General features: G+C 31.1%; 2 protein-coding genes and 1 long non-coding RNA gene across 11 annotated transcripts in view; 2 read left to right on the top strand and 1 right to left on the bottom strand.

Moving 5' to 3' along the window:
- The window catches only part of LOC126891680 (uncharacterized), a 25,866-nt gene extending 13,739 nt beyond the window's left edge, over positions 1-12,127 (top strand). For 4 of the 8 annotated variants that reach the window (XM_050660926.1, XM_050660921.1, XM_050660925.1 and 1 more), the window contains exon 3: positions 7,410-12,127. In XM_050660926.1, coding sequence (XP_050516883.1) covers positions 9,226-10,674 — 1,449 coding nt within the window. In that variant the 5' untranslated portion in view covers positions 7,410-9,225 and the 3' untranslated portion in view covers positions 10,675-12,127. Of the gene's footprint in view, positions 1-1,517; positions 1,703-6,904; positions 7,090-7,409 lie in introns of all 8 variants that reach the window. The other 4 variants (XM_050660922.1, XM_050660920.1, XM_050660919.1 and 1 more) reach the window with 2 other exon arrangements.
- LOC114331693 (zinc finger protein chinmo) overlaps positions 1-18,764 on the top strand; it is a 285,780-nt gene that overhangs the window by 36,708 nt on the left and 230,308 nt on the right. The window lies entirely within an intron of this gene.
- On the bottom strand, positions 10,374-18,764 carry LOC126891682 (uncharacterized). Of its 2 annotated transcripts, none has more exons than XR_007700507.1 (3): positions 16,764-18,764; positions 16,278-16,462; positions 10,374-10,569 (listed from the first exon to the last, which is right to left on the bottom strand). It is a non-coding gene; the product is annotated as an uncharacterized LOC126891682 (long non-coding RNA). The 2 variants fall into 2 exon arrangements; XR_007700508.1 differs by lacking the exon at positions 16,278-16,462 and adding an exon at positions 10,890-11,074.

The raw sequence follows: 18,764 nt of genomic DNA, 5'->3' as shown, positions 1-18,764 counted from the left end.
CAGAGGTCAAAGTATAGGACATGACAAATAGGAAATTGTTGTCATAAATTAATACAATTTAAGATATGTTGTTCTCAGTAAATTAACTGAGGGATGTCATAAGTATAATAATATCATAATATTATGAAGTAGTAAGTGCCATACACTATGAAACTATGAAGTGTATAGAAATAAAGGGAAACTAGTTAGTTAAATGAAAAAATTATTATCAAAACATCGGTTAAGAAACTGTAAATTGAAAAATTTTAAAAAGGTAAGAAATTGATAAAATTAAAGAATATTTTGTTTGAGCTATTGTATAATGGGATATGTACAAAGAAAAAGAAAGAAACGAAATATTAATGGAAGGGTGTAGGCACTTACTTGAGAATAGTTTTTAACTAAATAAATAAATTAACACATAACACATAGGGTTTAAAAGCACAAAGACATAACAATTATTGGTAAAAAGTTTTTTAAGGGAGGTAGCACTACATTTCCCCAATTACTATTTAACTTAGTTTTTACTTCCTAAATTGAAGTCTAGTTTTTGTGTTTTCAAGAGGGAATATTGACAGTGTAGACAGATGTAGGTTATCTGAAATGTCAAAACACTTCTTCTCAAATGTTGTACAGTAATTGCCTATTTTAATTAAATCTCTTAGTAACATAAAGTATACAGCATTTTCAAATTTTACAAAAAAGATAGTTGTTAATTTATAGCATTAATAACAAAATCTAAACTATATGTGTAACCACTATTGTGAAAAAATGTTGTAACAATAATAAAAGTACATGATTAAAAGATAACAGATGTATTATTCTACATTAGTATTCAAGTAGAGAAGAATTAAAGTAGAGAAGAAGTGTTGAGTTTAAGTGTAAGTAGGCAGTGCATAATCTAACGTACAAGCATATCACCTGTTGCATAATTGTAGATGAGTAAGATAAATTGATTAGCCTAGTCTATTTAAATTTAGTAAATGAAAACAGATATAAAACGTGAAAGTTATAACAAAGAAAAAGAAAAATAAAAGAAAGTTGGTTGGTAGTATTGTTAATATTGCAGTCGTGGCAATGCCACGTCAACGAGGTCAGAGGAAACGGAATGTTTAATGACAGGTGTGTAGAGGGAGGTAGGGGGGGGGTGTTAATTTAAAAGAGAACCTAAAGTTTGTTTAAATCCTATTTGTATGTAAGTATTGGTGCCAACCAACTTCCTCATGCGCCATAAATGGTAAGTTATAAATTTAAAGTATTTAATAGATTAAAAGGTTTTGATAACTTGTACAAAATGATCATGCACTTCCATATCGGAACTTATTAAATTTATAAAGCTATAATATAAAATGTGTAGTCTTAGTGAATTACAAATAATTTAGGGTGACATTTTTATATTGAGAAACACGTGTTTAATGTTTAAGAATATTGCACTGATCAGACTCCGTATTAAATGTTCAAACGGTCAGGCAACTATGAGATATTAACAGAATGAGCTCAAATGCCATACCAGCAAATTTTCTGACATTTTAAAAAAGTTGTAGGTTACATTTTTATATCACCACGTGGAGAAGTGCAGATGGTAATTGATTGTCCAGTAATGAAGCTAAGATGGGAAAATTGGCTGTGTACTGAGCTACAAAATCATCAAATTCTACAGGAAACGAACAATGGAGAATGGATTTGAATAAAATTAAAATTAGCGGGATTTTGGAAATTAAGAGTGAGTAGTTGTTGTAACTTTTTAAAAAAATTTTGTAAGAGTGTGTATAAGATTGTGAGTTGGAACTATGGAGTAGTTTGAATGAAAAGGCGGGTACGATAACTGCTGTTGGTGTATGTATATTGAAAGATAGATTTGAAATAAAATTTTAGATTTTGCAGGTTTGAACTTTTAATTAGATGTCGGGTTGTGTACTGTAGTAAGAGTGGGTTATTTTATAGTAAAACTGAATAAGCTGGTATAAATTCAAGCTCTAATTGGGCATTCAATGTATGTCTAGTAGGGTCCTTTAAAGATTTTAAAATCTCAAAATGTTCCAGGTTATTCAGGACGTGGCCCTTTTTGCAGATGTGAAGAATTTTGAAATCAATGTCCGGATTGAAATTATGGTTGGAGTTACGGATATGTTGGGAAAAATGAGATTGTCCAGATGTTGGGCGCTGTATGTATCTAAGATGTTCCTTCAATCTGGTGTCGAACGATCTAAAGGTTCTTCCGACGTAATATGACGAGCAGGTATGGCATTTAAGCTCATAAACTCCACAACACTCAGATCTATCACGACTGTCCTTGTTATTCAAGAAAACCAAACCTAAATTTGAATTAGTTCTAAAAGAAATATTACAGTAATCTTTAAAAATATGAGCTAATTTGTAAGAGAATTGACCTGTAAATGTTAATGATCTATATGGTTTTGGCTCCTGTTCGACTAGAATAGGCTGTGTATATACTCGATGTTCTAAAATTCTATTTGTTTTTTTGTGTAAAATTTTATTTACTAAGTCCACAGTATAACCATTATTAACTGCTATTTGTTGGATAATTTTTAATTCTTTGTTAAATGAAGTTGTAGTCAATGGGATAGAGACAAGCCTGTTGATGTAACTATAAAAAGCAGCCAGTTTATGTTGTATGGGGTGGTGTGAATCGGCAGGGATAACTGTACCTGTATGGGTTGGTTTTCTATAAATACCAAAGTCAATCGTTCCATTTCTGAGTGTCAATGTAAGATCTAAAAAGTTCAAACTCTTTGAGTCATTCTGAATCTCTAAAGTAAATTTAATAGTGTCATGTAAAGTATTGAGGAAATCTAAGAAATCGTGAAGAATGTCAATTGTGCCATTCCATATTATTAAAGTATCGTCAACATACCTAGCGTAAAATTTAATATAATCTGTAAATGGATTATTTTTCACTATTTTATTAGATTCCAAGTCATTTAGAAAAATATCAGCTAATATCGGTGAAAGAGGAGATCCCATAGCTAGTCCGTCCGGTTGCACATATGTGGTGTTGTTGAAATTAAAGAAATTCTGACTCAGACACAAATTCAAAAGCTCTGTATACTCAATAATTTGATTAGGATGGTAATTATTATTCCACAAGTCTAAAGCAACAATACTGATAACTTCGTGTGTTGGAATGTTAGTAAAGAGATTAGTTATGTCTAAGGAAATCAATAAATCTTCATTACTAAGATTAACTTCTGTAATTTTATTTGTCAAACTTAAGTTGTTAGAGACTACATAATCGAATTTATTGTTGTAAAAGGTTTTAAGGAATTTGTTTAAGTGAGAAGCTAATGCATGAGTGGGAGAATCAGTAAAGGATACCACTGGTCTGATTGGTATGTTTTCAAAGACATCAGTCTTGTGTATTTTCATGAGACCATAGAGTCTGGGAACGTTTGCTTTAGATGGTAAAAGTTTCTTTTTAGTAGTATTATCAAAAACTTCAGTGATTTTATTGATGGCTGTTCTAACTTTAGTAGTGAAAGTATTAATATTGACAGATTTTGTTAGAAATTGGTTATCTAGTATAAAATTAGTGACTTTTTGATGGTAGTCTTGGGTGTGTAAGACAACTACAGTGCTGCCTTTATCTGCTTTAGTGACTGTAAGGTTATTTTCACTAATTTTCTTATCAATTGATTTAATGGTGTCCTTATATTCATTGAGAGGGTTTCTGTGATAGCCCTTTCTGTTGTTACAAATAGCCTCCTTTTCTTTTTTCAGTAATACTTTCAAACTGCTCCTAATTTCTTCTGTGTTTTCCAGTGGTATTGATTGTAAGATACTTTCACTCTCAACTCCGAGTAGTTCTAGATTTCTAAGTTGTTGTTTTTTAGAAGATTGGGGGGGATTGAATTTGAAACCTTTTTGGAGTAGAGACAGTTCATTATTCGAAAATACTACGTTAGAGTAATTTATGAAAGGGGTGTAGAATGTATGTTGCTCAGAGCCATCGAAAATGTTGTCTGGGTCAGAAGATATAGATGTATTAATACTATGAGTTTGATCAGGAAGATCACTAAGACTAGTATTGGTAGTAACGTTTAATAATCGTTCAGAAGTATACAAATCAGAATTTGTAAAATTAGAAGGTGTTACAATATAAGAGCCAATACTGTTACTATCCACCACAAGTTGGTCATTGTTAAGTTGTGAAAACACAGATTGATTTGACAAAATAATATTGTTATTTACTCTATGTGTTATAAATTTAAGTTTCTTGATCTTATCATGAAGTTTCCTATATTGTCTACTCCTATGAAAATTAATAGTCCCATGTAAATCACGCATACATTCATCAAACTCGAGCGCTGTCATTCTTCTATGTAAGCTATTGTAGATTGTCTTCAGTTGCAAGTCAATGGTGTAGATATGTTGGTATAGTTTCCGAATCTCATCCCTAATGATGGATCTACCCAGAATTTTTACTTGTTTAGCCTTCGTTGCATTGAAGTTAAGTTCTCTTAGTCTACCTCTAGCATAACTAGGCAGCAGGTTGAGACGTAAACATTCGTTGTTATAAAAGATCTTAGATTTTTGTAACATTTTCTTGATGTTCAGCTCCTTGTAACGGTGTAGCAAAGTTGCTAGTCTTGCATTATTCAAATATTGAATGGGTTGCATATGTGAGTCCATATTAAATATAGTAATGAAACACAGACTTACTCACAATCATTTAATTATACTTTGACGACCGGTTTCGATCTCTACAATATACAGATCATCTTCAGGTCGGCGTTACAAGTAGTTAAATGCTACAATAAGAGAAAACTTGTGTTAGACCAGTGTCTGATTGAAGAGATGTTAATAGAAAGCCAAATTTAAAAATTTTTTATAAAATTTTTTGAAATAAAGGTTTGCAACTGTTGACATTTCAGAATATTGGTATATACAAAGTCAAACCTATGAGTAAAAATGCTCATAGGCATGTATGTGCAAATGGGTGCATACAGTTTGAATTTGTTGAGATTAAAATTTTTAACCATTAAAAAACAAAATAAACATAAACTGACTTAAATATGCTTCCAAATTCAAAGTAGTAATAATAAAAAATAAAAGAGATAGTAATATTGTTCTAATCTACTTACATGCCGTTACAAGGATTGCGTTGCAACTTAGTTGTTGTCATATTAGTACGTCCAAATTATGCTAATTGGTTTGTTGGGATAGTGATAGGGTAAACAGACATGTTACGTAGGTTAAAACACAGTAAGATTTCAAATTTGGAATTGATCCTGAAGGAAGATGCGTATGTGAAACGGGTGATGTTTTGTTCGAATGGAGAAAGACAATGCTCCAGGAGTTGCGTATTAATTGTAGCAAAGTATGAAATGTTATTCTAGGATCTTGTACAAATGTGATGGTCTAAGCTCGTAGATGTTATACGATGCGGGCAGAGGTCAAAGTATAGGACATGACAAATAGGAAATTGTTGTCATAAATTAATACAATTTAAGATATGTTGTTCTCAGTAAATTAACTGAGGGATGTCATAAGTATAATAATATCATAATATTATGAAGTAGTAAGTGCCATACACTATGAAACTATGAAGTGTATAGAAATAAAGGGAAACTAGTTAGTTAAATGAAAAAATTATTATCAAAACATCGGTTAAGAAACTGTAAATTGAAAAATTTTAAAAAGGTAAGAAATTGATAAAATTAAAGAATATTTTGTTTGAGCTATTGTATAATGGGATATGTACAAAGAAAAAGAAAGAAACGAAATATTAATGGAAGGGTGTAGGCACTTACTTGAGAATAGTTTTTAACTAAATAAATAAATTAACACATAACACATAGGGTTTAAAAGCACAAAGACATAACAATTATTGGTAAAAAGTTTTTTAAGGGAGGTAGCACTACATTTCCCCAATTACTATTTAACTTAGTTTTTACTTCCTAAATTGAAGTCTAGTTTTTGTGTTTTCAAGAGGGAATATTGACAGTGTAGACAGATGTAGGTTATCTGAAATGTCAAAACACTTCTTCTCAAATGTTGTACAGTAATTGCCTATTTTAATTAAATCTCTTAGTAACATAAAGTATACAGCATTTTCAAATTTTACAAAAAAGATAGTTGTTAATTTATAGCATTAATAACAAAATCTAAACTATATGTGTAACCACTATTGTGAAAAAATGTTGTAACAATAATAAAAGTACATGATTAAAAGATAACAGATGTATTATTCTACATTAGTATTCAAGTAGAGAAGAATTAAAGTAGAGAAGAAGTGTTGAGTTTAAGTGTAAGTAGGCAGTGCATAATCTAACGTACAAGCATATCACCTGTTGCATAATTGTAGATGAGTAAGATAAATTGATTAGCCTAGTCTATTTAAATTTAGTAAATGAAAACAGATATAAAACGTGAAAGTTATAACAAAGAAAAAGAAAAATAAAAGAAAGTTGGTTGGTAGTATTGTTAATATTGCAGTCGTGGCAATGCCACGTCAACGAGGTCAGAGGAAACGGAATGTTTAATGACAGGTGTGTAGAGGGAGGTAGGGGGGGGGTGTTAATTTAAAAGAGAACCTAAAGTTTGTTTAAATCCTATTTGTATGTAAGTATTGGTGCCAACCAACTTCCTCATGCGCCATAAATGGTAAGTTATAAATTTAAAGTATTTAATAGATTAAAAGGTTTTGATAACTTGTACAAAATGATCATGCACTTCCATATCGGAACTTATTAAATTTATAAAGCTATAATATAAAATGTGTAGTCTTAGTGAATTACAAATAATTTAGGGTGACATTTTTATATTGAGAAACACGTGTTTAATGTTTAAGAATATTGCACTGATCAGACTCCGTATTAAATGTTCAAACGGTCAGGCAACTATGAGATATTAACAGAATGAGCTCAAATGCCATACCAGCAAATTTTCTGACATTTTAAAAAAGTTGTAGGTTACATTTTTATATCACCACGTGGAGAAGTGCAGATGGTAATTGATTGTCCAGTAATGAAGCTAAGATGGGAAAATTGGCTGTGTACTGAGCTACAAAATCATCAAATTCTACAGGAAACGAACAATGGAGAATGGATTTGAATAAAATTAAAATTAGCGGGATTTTGGAAATTAAGAGTGAGTAGTTGTTGTAACTTTTTAAAAAAATTTTGTAAGAGTGTGTATAAGATTGTGAGTTGGAACTATGGAGTAGTTTGAATGAAAAGGCGGGTACGATAACTGCTGTTGGTGTATGTATATTGAAAGATAGATTTGAAATAAAATTTTAGATTTTGCAGGTTTGAACTTTTAATTAGATGTCGGGTTGTGTACTGTAGTAAGAGTGGGTTATTTTATAGTAAAACTGAATAAGCTGGTATAAATTCAAGCTCTAATTGGGCATTCAATGTATGTCTAGTAGGGTCCTTTAAAGATTTTAAAATCTCAAAATGTTCCAGGTTATTCAGGACGTGGCCCTTTTTGCAGATGTGAAGAATTTTGAAATCAATGTCCGGATTGAAATTATGGTTGGAGTTACGGATATGTTGGGAAAAATGAGATTGTCCAGATGTTGGGCGCTGTATGTATCTAAGATGTTCCTTCAATCTGGTGTCGAACGATCTAAAGGTTCTTCCGACGTAATATGACGAGCAGGTATGGCATTTAAGCTCATAAACTCCACAACACTCAGATCTATCACGACTGTCCTTGTTATTCAAGAAAACCAAACCTAAATTTGAATTAGTTCTAAAAGAAATATTACAGTAATCTTTAAAAATATGAGCTAATTTGTAAGAGAATTGACCTGTAAATGTTAATGATCTATATGGTTTTGGCTCCTGTTCGACTAGAATAGGCTGTGTATATACTCGATGTTCTAAAATTCTATTTGTTTTTTGTGTAAAATTTTATTTACTAAGTCCACAGTATAACCATTATTAACTGCTATTTGTTGGATAATTTTTAATTCTTTGTTAAATGAAGTTGTAGTCAATGGGATAGAGACAAGCCTGTTGATGTAACTATAAAAAGCAGCCAGTTTATGTTGTATGGGGTGGTGTGAATCGGCAGGGATAACTGTACCTGTATGGGTTGGTTTTCTATAAATACCAAAGTCAATCGTTCCATTTCTGAGTGTCAATGTAAGATCTAAAAAGTTCAAACTCTTTGAGTCATTCTGAATCTCTAAAGTAAATTTAATAGTGTCATGTAAAGTATTGAGGAAATCTAAGAAATCGTGAAGAATGTCAATTGTGCCATTCCATATTATTAAAGTATCGTCAACATACCTAGCGTAAAATTTAATATAATCTGTAAATGGATTATTTTTCACTATTTTATTAGATTCCAAGTCATTTAGAAAAATATCATGGGACTATTAATTTTCATAGGAGTAGACAATATAGGAAACTTCATGATAAGATCAAGAAACTTAAATTTATAACACATAGAGTAAATAACAATATTATTTTGTCAAATCAATCTGTGTTTTCACAACTTAACAATGACCAACTTGTGGTGGATAGTAACAGTATTGGCTCTTATATTGTAACACCTTCTAATTTTACAAATTCTGATTTGTATACTTCTGAACGATTATTAAACGTTACTACCAATACTAGTCTTAGTGATCTTCCTGATCAAACTCATAGTATTAATACATCTATATCTTCTGACCCAGACAACATTTTCGATGGCTCTGAGCAACATACATTCTACACCCCTTTCATAAATTACTCTAACGTAGTATTTTCGAATAATGAACTGTCTCTACTCCAAAAAGGTTTCAAATTCAATCCCCCCCAATCTTCTAAAAAACAACAACTTAGAAATCTAGAACTACTCGGAGTTGAGAGTGAAAGTATCTTACAATCAATACCACTGGAAAACACAGAAGAAATTAGGAGCAGTTTGAAAGTATTACTGAAAAAAGAAAAGGAGGCTATTTGTAACAACAGAAAGGGCTATCACAGAAACCCTCTCAATGAATATAAGGACACCATTAAATCAATTGATAAGAAAATTAGTGAAAATAACCTTACAGTCACTAAAGCAGATAAAGGCAGCACTGTAGTTGTCTTACACACCCAAGACTACCATCAAAAAGTCACTAATTTTATACTAGATAACCAATTTCTAACAAAATCTGTCAATATTAATACTTTCACTACTAAAGTTAGAACAGCCATCAATAAAATCACTGAAGTTTTTGATAATACTACTAAAAAGAAACTTTTACCATCTAAAGCAAACGTTCCCAGACTCTATGGTCTCATGAAAATACACAAGACTGATGTCTTTGAAAACATACCAATCAGACCAGTGGTATCCTTTACTGATTCTCCCACTCATGCATTAGCTTCTCACTTAAACAAATTCCTTAAAACCTTTTACAACAATAAATTCGATTATGTAGTCTCTAACAACTTAAGTTTGACAAATAAAATTACAGAAGTTAATCTTAGTAATGAAGATTTATTGATTTCCTTAGACATAACTAATCTCTTTACTAACATTCCAACACACGAAGTTATCAGTATTGTTGCTTTAGACTTGTGGAATAATAATTACCATCCTAATCAAATTATTGAGTATACAGAGCTTTTGAATTTGTGTCTGAGTCAGAATTTCTTTAATTTCAACAACACCACATATGTGCAACCGGACGGACTAGCTATGGGATCTCCTCTTTCACCGATATTAGCTGATATTTTTCTAAATGACTTGGAATCTAATAAAATAGTGAAAAATAATCCATTTACAGATTATATTAAATTTTACGCTAGGTATGTTGACGATACTTTAATAATATGGAATGGCACAATTGACATTCTTCACGATTTCTTAGATTTCCTCAATACTTTACATGACACTATTAAATTTACTTTAGAGATTCAGAATGACTCAAAGAGTTTGAACTTTTTAGATCTTACATTGACACTCAGAAATGGAACGATTGACTTTGGTATTTATAGAAAACCAACCCATACAGGTACAGTTATCCCTGCCGATTCACACCACCCCATACAACATAAACTGGCTGCTTTTTATAGTTACATCAACAGGCTTGTCTCTATCCCATTGACTACAACTTCATTTAACAAAGAATTAAAAATTATCCAACAAATAGCAGTTAATAATGGTTATACTGTGGACTTAGTAAATAAAATTTTACACAAAAAAACAAATAGAATTTTAGAACATCGAGTATATACACAGCCTATTCTAGTCGAACAGGAGCCAAAACCATATAGATCATTAACATTTACAGGTCAATTCTCTTACAAATTAGCTCATATTTTTAAAGATTACTGTAATATTTCTTTTAGAACTAATTCAAATTTAGGTTTGGTTTTCTTGAATAACAAGGACAGTCGTGATAGATCTGAGTGTTGTGGAGTTTATGAGCTTAAATGCCATACCTGCTCGTCATATTACGTCGGAAGAACCTTTAGATCGTTCGACACCAGATTGAAGGAACATCTTAGATACATACAGCGCCCAACATCTGGACAATCTCATTTTTCCCAACATATCCGTAACTCCAACCATAATTTCAATCCGGACATTGATTTCAAAATTCTTCACATCTGCAAAAAGGGCCACGTCCTGAATAACCTGGAACATTTTGAGATTTTAAAATCTTTAAAGGACCCTACTAGACATACATTGAATGCCCAATTAGAGCTTGAATTTATACCAGCTTATTCAGTTTTACTATAAAATAACCCACTCTTACTACAGTACACAACCCGACATCTAATTAAAAGTTCAAACCTGCAAAATCTAAAATTTTATTTCAAATCTATCTTTCAATATACATACACCAACAGCAGTTATCGTACCCGCCTTTTCATTCAAACTACTCCATAGTTCCAACTCACAATCTTATACACACTCTTACAAAATTTTTTTAAAAAGTTACAACAACTACTCACTCTTAATTTCCAAAATCCCGCTAATTTTAATTTTATTCAAATCCATTCTCCATTGTTCGTTTCCTGTAGAATTTGATGATTTTGTAGCTCAGTACACAGCCAATTTTCCCATCTTAGCTTCATTACTGGACAATCAATTACCATCTGCACTTCTCCACGTGGTGATATAAAAATGTAACCTACAACTTTTTTAAAATGTCAGAAAATTTGCTGGTATGGCATTTGAGCTCATTCTGTTAATATCTCATAGTTGCCTGACCGTTTGAACATTTAATACGGAGTCTGATCAGTGCAATATTCTTAAACATTAAACACGTGTTTCTCAATATAAAAATGTCACCCTAAATTATTTGTAATTCACTAAGACTACACATTTTATATTATAGCTTTATAAATTTAATAAGTTCCGATATGGAAGTGCATGATCATTTTGTACAAGTTATCAAAACCTTTTAATCTATTAAATACTTTAAATTTATAACTTACCATTTATGGCGCATGAGGAAGTTGGTTGGCACCAATACTTACATACAAATAGGATTTAAACAAACTTTAGGTTCTCTTTTAAATTAACACCCCCCCCCCTACCTCCCTCTACACACCTGTCATTAAACATTCCGTTTCCTCTGACCTCGTTGACGTGGCATTGCCACGACTGCAATATTAACAATACTACCAACCAACTTTCTTTTATTTTTCTTTTTCTTTGTTATAACTTTCACGTTTTATATCTGTTTTCATTTACTAAATTTAAATAGACTAGGCTAATCAATTTATCTTACTCATCTACAATTATGCAACAGGTGATATGCTTGTACGTTAGATTATGCACTGCCTACTTACACTTAAACTCAACACTTCTTCTCTACTTTAATTCTTCTCTACTTGAATACTAATGTAGAATAATACATCTGTTATCTTTTAATCATGTACTTTTATTATTGTTACAACATTTTTTCACAATAGTGGTTACACATATAGTTTAGATTTTGTTATTAATGCTATAAATTAACAACTATCTTTTTTGTAAAATTTGAAAATGCTGTATACTTTATGTTACTAAGAGATTTAATTAAAATAGGCAATTACTGTACAACATTTGAGAAGAAGTGTTTTGACATTTCAGATAACCTACATCTGTCTACACTGTCAATATTCCCTCTTGAAAACACAAAAACTAGACTTCAATTTAGGAAGTAAAAACTAAGTTAAATAGTAATTGGGGAAATGTAGTGCTACCTCCCTTAAAAAACTTTTTACCAATAATTGTTATGTCTTTGTGCTTTTAAACCCTATGTGTTATGTGTTAATTTATTTATTTAGTTAAAAACTATTCTCAAGTAAGTGCCTACACCCTTCCATTAATATTTCGTTTCTTTCTTTTTCTTTGTACATATCCCATTATACAATAGCTCAAACAAAATATTCTTTAATTTTATCAATTTCTTACCTTTTTAAAATTTTTCAATTTACAGTTTCTTAACCGATGTTTTGATAATAATTTTTTCATTTAACTAACTAGTTTCCCTTTATTTCTATACACTTCATAGTTTCATAGTGTATGGCACTTACTACTTCATAATATTATGATATTATTATACTTATGACATCCCTCAGTTAATTTACTGAGAACAACATATCTTAAATTGTATTAATTTATGACAACAATTTCCTATTTGTCATGTCCTATACTTTGACCTCTGCCCGCATCGTATAACATCTACGAGCTTAGACCATCACATTTGTACAAGATCCTAGAATAACATTTCATACTTTGCTACAATTAATACGCAACTCCTGGAGCATTGTCTTTCTCCATTCGAACAAAACATCACCCGTTTCACATACGCATCTTCCTTCAGGATCAATTCCAAATTTGAAATCTTACTGTGTTTTAACCTACGTAACATGTCTGTTTACCCTATCACTATCCCAACAAACCAATTAGCATAATTTGGACGTACTAATATGACAACAACTAAGTTGCAACGCAATCCTTGTAACGGCATGTAAGTAGATTAGAACAATATTACTATCTCTTTTATTTTTTATTATTACTACTTTGAATTTGGAAGCATATTTAAGTCAGTTTATGTTTATTTTGTTTTTTAATGGTTAAAAATTTTAATCTCAACAAATTCAAACTGTATGCACCCATTTGCACATACATGCCTATGAGCATTTTTACTCATAGGTTTGACTTTGTATATACCAATATTCTGAAATGTCAACAGTTGCAAACCTTTATTTCAAAAAATTTTATAAAAAATTTTTAAATTTGGCTTTCTATTAACATCTCTTCAATCAGACACTGGTCTAACACAAGTTTTCTCTTATTGTAGCATTTAACTACTTGTAACGCCGACCTGAAGATGATCTGTATATTGTAGAGATCGAAACCGGTCGTCAAAGTATAATTAAATGATTGTGAGTAAGTCTGTGTTTCATTACTATATTTAATATGGACTCACATATGCAACCCATTCAATATTTGAATAATGCAAGACTAGCAACTTTGCTACACCGTTACAAGGAGCTGAACATCAAGAAAATGTTACAAAAATCTAAGATCTTTTATAACAACGAATGTTTACGTCTCAACCTGCTGCCTAGTTATGCTAGAGGTAGACTAAGAGAACTTAACTTCAATGCAACGAAGGCTAAACAAGTAAAAATTCTGGGTAGATCCATCATTAGGGATGAGATTCGGAAACTATACCAACATATCTACACCATTGACTTGCAACTGAAGACAATCTACAATAGCTTACATAGAAGAATGACAGCGCTCGAGTTTGATGAATGTATGCGTGATTTACATGGGACTATTAATTTTCATAGGAGTAGACAATATAGGAAACTTCATGATAAGATCAAGAAACTTAAATTTATAACACATAGAGTAAATAACAATATTATTTTGTCAAATCAATCTGTGTTTTCACAACTTAACAATGACCAACTTGTGGTGGATAGTAACAGTATTGGCTCTTATATTGTAACACCTTCTAATTTTACAAATTCTGATTTGTATACTTCTGAACGATTATTAAACGTTACTACCAATACTAGTCTTAGTGATCTTCCTGATCAAACTCATAGTATTAATACATCTATATCTTCTGACCCAGACAACATTTTCGATGGCTCTGAGCAACATACATTCTACACCCCTTTCATAAATTACTCTAACGTAGTATTTTCGAATAATGAACTGTCTCTACTCCAAAAAGGTTTCAAATTCAATCCCCCCCAATCTTCTAAAAAACAACAACTTAGAAATCTAGAACTACTCGGAGTTGAGAGTGAAAGTATCTTACAATCAATACCACTGGAAAACACAGAAGAAATTAGGAGCAGTTTGAAAGTATTACTGAAAAAAGAAAAGGAGGCTATTTGTAACAACAGAAAGGGCTATCACAGAAACCCTCTCAATGAATATAAGGACACCATTAAATCAATTGATAAGAAAATTAGTGAAAATAACCTTACAGTCACTAAAGCAGATAAAGGCAGCACTGTAGTTGTCTTACACACCCAAGACTACCATCAAAAAGTCACTAATTTTATACTAGATAACCAATTTCTAACAAAATCTGTCAATATTAATACTTTCACTACTAAAGTTAGAACAGCCATCAATAAAATCACTGAAGTTTTTGATAATACTACTAAAAAGAAACTTTTACCATCTAAAGCAAACGTTCCCAGACTCTATGGTCTCATGAAAATACACAAGACTGATGTCTTTGAAAACATACCAATCAGACCAGTGGTATCCTTTACTGATTCTCCCACTCATGCATTAGCTTCTCACTTAAACAAATTCCTTAAAACCTTTTACAACAATAAATTCGATTATGTAGTCTCTAACAACTTAAGTTTGACAAATAAAATTACAGAAGTTAATCTTAGTAATGAAGATTTATTGATTTCCTTAGACATAACTAATCTCTTTACTAACATTCCAACACACGAAGTTATCAGTATTGTTGCTTTAGACTTGTGGAATAATAATTACCATCCTAATCAAATTATTGAGTATACAGAGCTTTTGAATTTGTGTCTGAGTCAGAATTTCTTTAATTTCAACAACACCACATATGTGCAACCGGACGGACTAGCTATGGGATCTCCTCTTTCACCGATATTAGCTGATATTTTTCTAAATGACTTGGAATCTAATAAAATAGTGAAAAATAATCCATTTACAGATTATATTAAATTTTACGCTAGGTATGTTGACGATACTTTAATAATATGGAATGGCACAATTGACATTCTTCACGATTTCTTAGATTTCCTCAATACTTTACATGACACTATTAAATTTACTTTAGAGATTCAGAATGACTCAAAGAGTTTGAACTTTTTAGATCTTACATTGACACTCAGAAATGGAACGATTGACTTTGGTATTTATAGAAAACCAACCCATACAGGTACAGTTATCCCTGCCGATTCACACCACCCCATACAACATAAACTGGCTGCTTTTTATAGTTACATCAACAGGCTTGTCTCTATCCCATTGACTACAACTTCATTTAACAAAGAATTAAAAATTATCCAACAAATAGCAGTTAATAATGGTTATACTGTGGACTTAGTAAATAAAATTTTACACAAAAAAACAAATAGAATTTTAGAACATCGAGTATATACACAGCCTATTCTAGTCGAACAGGAGCCAAAACCATATAGATCATTAACATTTACAGGTCAATTCTCTTACAAATTAGCTCATATTTTTAAAGATTACTGTAATATTTCTTTTAGAACTAATTCAAATTTAGGTTTGGTTTTCTTGAATAACAAGGACAGTCGTGATAGATCTGAGTGTTGTGGAGTTTATGAGCTTAAATGCCATACCTGCTCGTCATATTACGTCGGAAGAACCTTTAGATCGTTCGACACCAGATTGAAGGAACATCTTAGATACATACAGCGCCCAACATCTGGACAATCTCATTTTTCCCAACATATCCGTAACTCCAACCATAATTTCAATCCGGACATTGATTTCAAAATTCTTCACATCTGCAAAAAGGGCCACGTCCTGAATAACCTGGAACATTTTGAGATTTTAAAATCTTTAAAGGACCCTACTAGACATACATTGAATGCCCAATTAGAGCTTGAATTTATACCAGCTTATTCAGTTTTACTATAAAATAACCCACTCTTACTACAGTACACAACCCGACATCTAATTAAAAGTTCAAACCTGCAAAATCTAAAATTTTATTTCAAATCTATCTTTCAATATACATACACCAACAGCAGTTATCGTACCCGCCTTTTCATTCAAACTACTCCATAGTTCCAACTCACAATCTTATACACACTCTTACAAAATTTTTTTAAAAAGTTACAACAACTACTCACTCTTAATTTCCAAAATCCCGCTAATTTTAATTTTATTCAAATCCATTCTCCATTGTTCGTTTCCTGTAGAATTTGATGATTTTGTAGCTCAGTACACAGCCAATTTTCCCATCTTAGCTTCATTACTGGACAATCAATTACCATCTGCACTTCTCCACGTGGTGATATAAAAATGTAACCTACAACTTTTTTAAAATGTCAGAAAATTTGCTGGTATGGCATTTGAGCTCATTCTGTTAATATCTCATAGTTGCCTGACCGTTTGAACATTTAATACGGAGTCTGATCAGTGCAATATTCTTAAACATTAAACACGTGTTTCTCAATATAAAAATGTCACCCTAAATTATTTGTAATTCACTAAGACTACACATTTTATATTATAGCTTTATAAATTTAATAAGTTCCGATATGGAAGTGCATGATCATTTTGTACAAGTTATCAAAACCTTTTAATCTATTAAATACTTTAAATTTATAACTTACCATTTATGGCGCATGAGGAAGTTGGTTGGCACCAATACTTACATACAAATAGGATTTAAACAAACTTTAGGTTCTCTTTTAAATTAACACCCCCCCCCTACCTCCCTCTACACACCTGTCATTAAACATTCCGTTTCCTCTGACCTCGTTGACGTGGCATTGCCACGACTGCAATATTAACAATACTACCAACCAACTTTCTTTTATTTTTCTTTTTCTTTGTTATAACTTTCACGTTTTATATCTGTTTTCATTTACTAAATTTAAATAGACTAGGCTAATCAATTTATCTTACTCATCTACAATTATGCAACAGGTGATATGCTTGTACGTTAGATTATGCACTGCCTACTTACACTTAAACTCAACACTTCTTCTCTACTTTAATTCTTCTCTACTTGAATACTAATGTAGAATAATACATCTGTTATCTTTTAATCATGTACTTTTATTATTGTTACAACATTTTTTCACAATAGTGGTTACACATATAGTTTAGATTTTGTTATTAATGCTATAAATTAACAACTATCTTTTTTGTAAAATTTGAAAATGCTGTATACTTTATGTTACTAAGAGATTTAATTAAAATAGGCAATTACTGTACAACATTTGAGAAGAAGTGTTTTGACATTTCAGATAACCTACATCTGTCTACACTGTCAATATTCCCTCTTGAAAACACAAAAACTAGACTTCAATTTAGGAAGTAAAAACTAAGTTAAATAGTAATTGGGGAAATGTAGTGCTACCTCCCTTAAAAAACTTTTTACCAATAATTGTTATGTCTTTGTGCTTTTAAACCCTATGTGTTATGTGTTAATTTATTTATTTAGTTAAAAACTATTCTCAAGTAAGTGCCTACACCCTTCCATTAATATTTCGTTTCTTTCTTTTTCTTTGTACATATCCCATTATACAATAGCTCAAACAAAATATTCTTTAATTTTATCAATTTCTTACCTTTTTAAAATTTTTCAATTTACAGTTTCTTAACCGATGTTTTGATAATAATTTTTTCATTTAACTAACTAGTTTCCCTTTATTTCTATACACTTCATAGTTTCATAGTGTATGGCACTTACTACTTCATAATATTATGATATTATTATACTTATGACATCCCTCAGTTAATTTACTGAGAACAACATATCTTAAATTGTATTAATTTATGACAACAATTTCCTATTTGTCATGTCCTATACTTTGACCTCTGCCCGCATCGTATAACATCTACGAGCTTAGACCATCACATTTGTACAAGATCCTAGAATAACATTTCATACTTTGCTACAATTAATACGCAACTCCTGGAGCATTGTCTTTCTCCATTCGAACAAAACATCACCCGTTTCACATACGCATCTTCCTTCAGGATCAATTCCAAATTTGAAATCTTACTGTGTTTTAACCTACGTAACATGTCTGTTTACCCTATCACTATCCCAACAAACCAATTAGCATAATTTGGACGTACTAATATGACAACAACTAAGTTGCAACGCAATCCTTGTAACGGCATGTAAGTAGATTAGAACAATATTACTATCTCTTTTATTTTTTATTATTACTACTTTGAATTTGGAAGCATATTTAAGTCAGTTTATGTTTATTTTGTTTTTTAATGGTTAAAAATTTTAATCTCAACAAATTCAAACTGTATGCACCCATTTGCACATACATGCCTATGAGCATTTTTACTCATAGGTTTGACTTTGTATATACCAATATTCTGAAATGTCAACAGTTGCAAACCTTTATTTCAAAAAATTTTATAAAAAATTTTTAAATTTGGCTTTCTATTAACATCTCTTCAATCAGACACTGGTCTAACACAAGTTTTCTCTTATTGTAGCATTTAACTACTTGTAACGCCGACCTGAAGATGATCTGTATATTGTAGAGATCGAAACCGGTCGTCAAAGTATAATTAAATGATTGTGAGTAAGTCTGTGTTTCATTACTATATTTAATATGGACTCACATATGCAACCCATTCAA

Source organism: Diabrotica virgifera, chromosome 9 (genome assembly GCF_917563875.1).
Source record: "Diabrotica virgifera virgifera chromosome 9, PGI_DIABVI_V3a".
In the NCBI taxonomy this organism is placed as follows: domain Eukaryota; kingdom Metazoa; phylum Arthropoda; class Insecta; order Coleoptera; family Chrysomelidae; genus Diabrotica; species Diabrotica virgifera.
The sequence above is the reverse complement of the archived record's forward strand: the minus strand, read 5'-3'. Positions and strand labels throughout refer to the sequence as shown.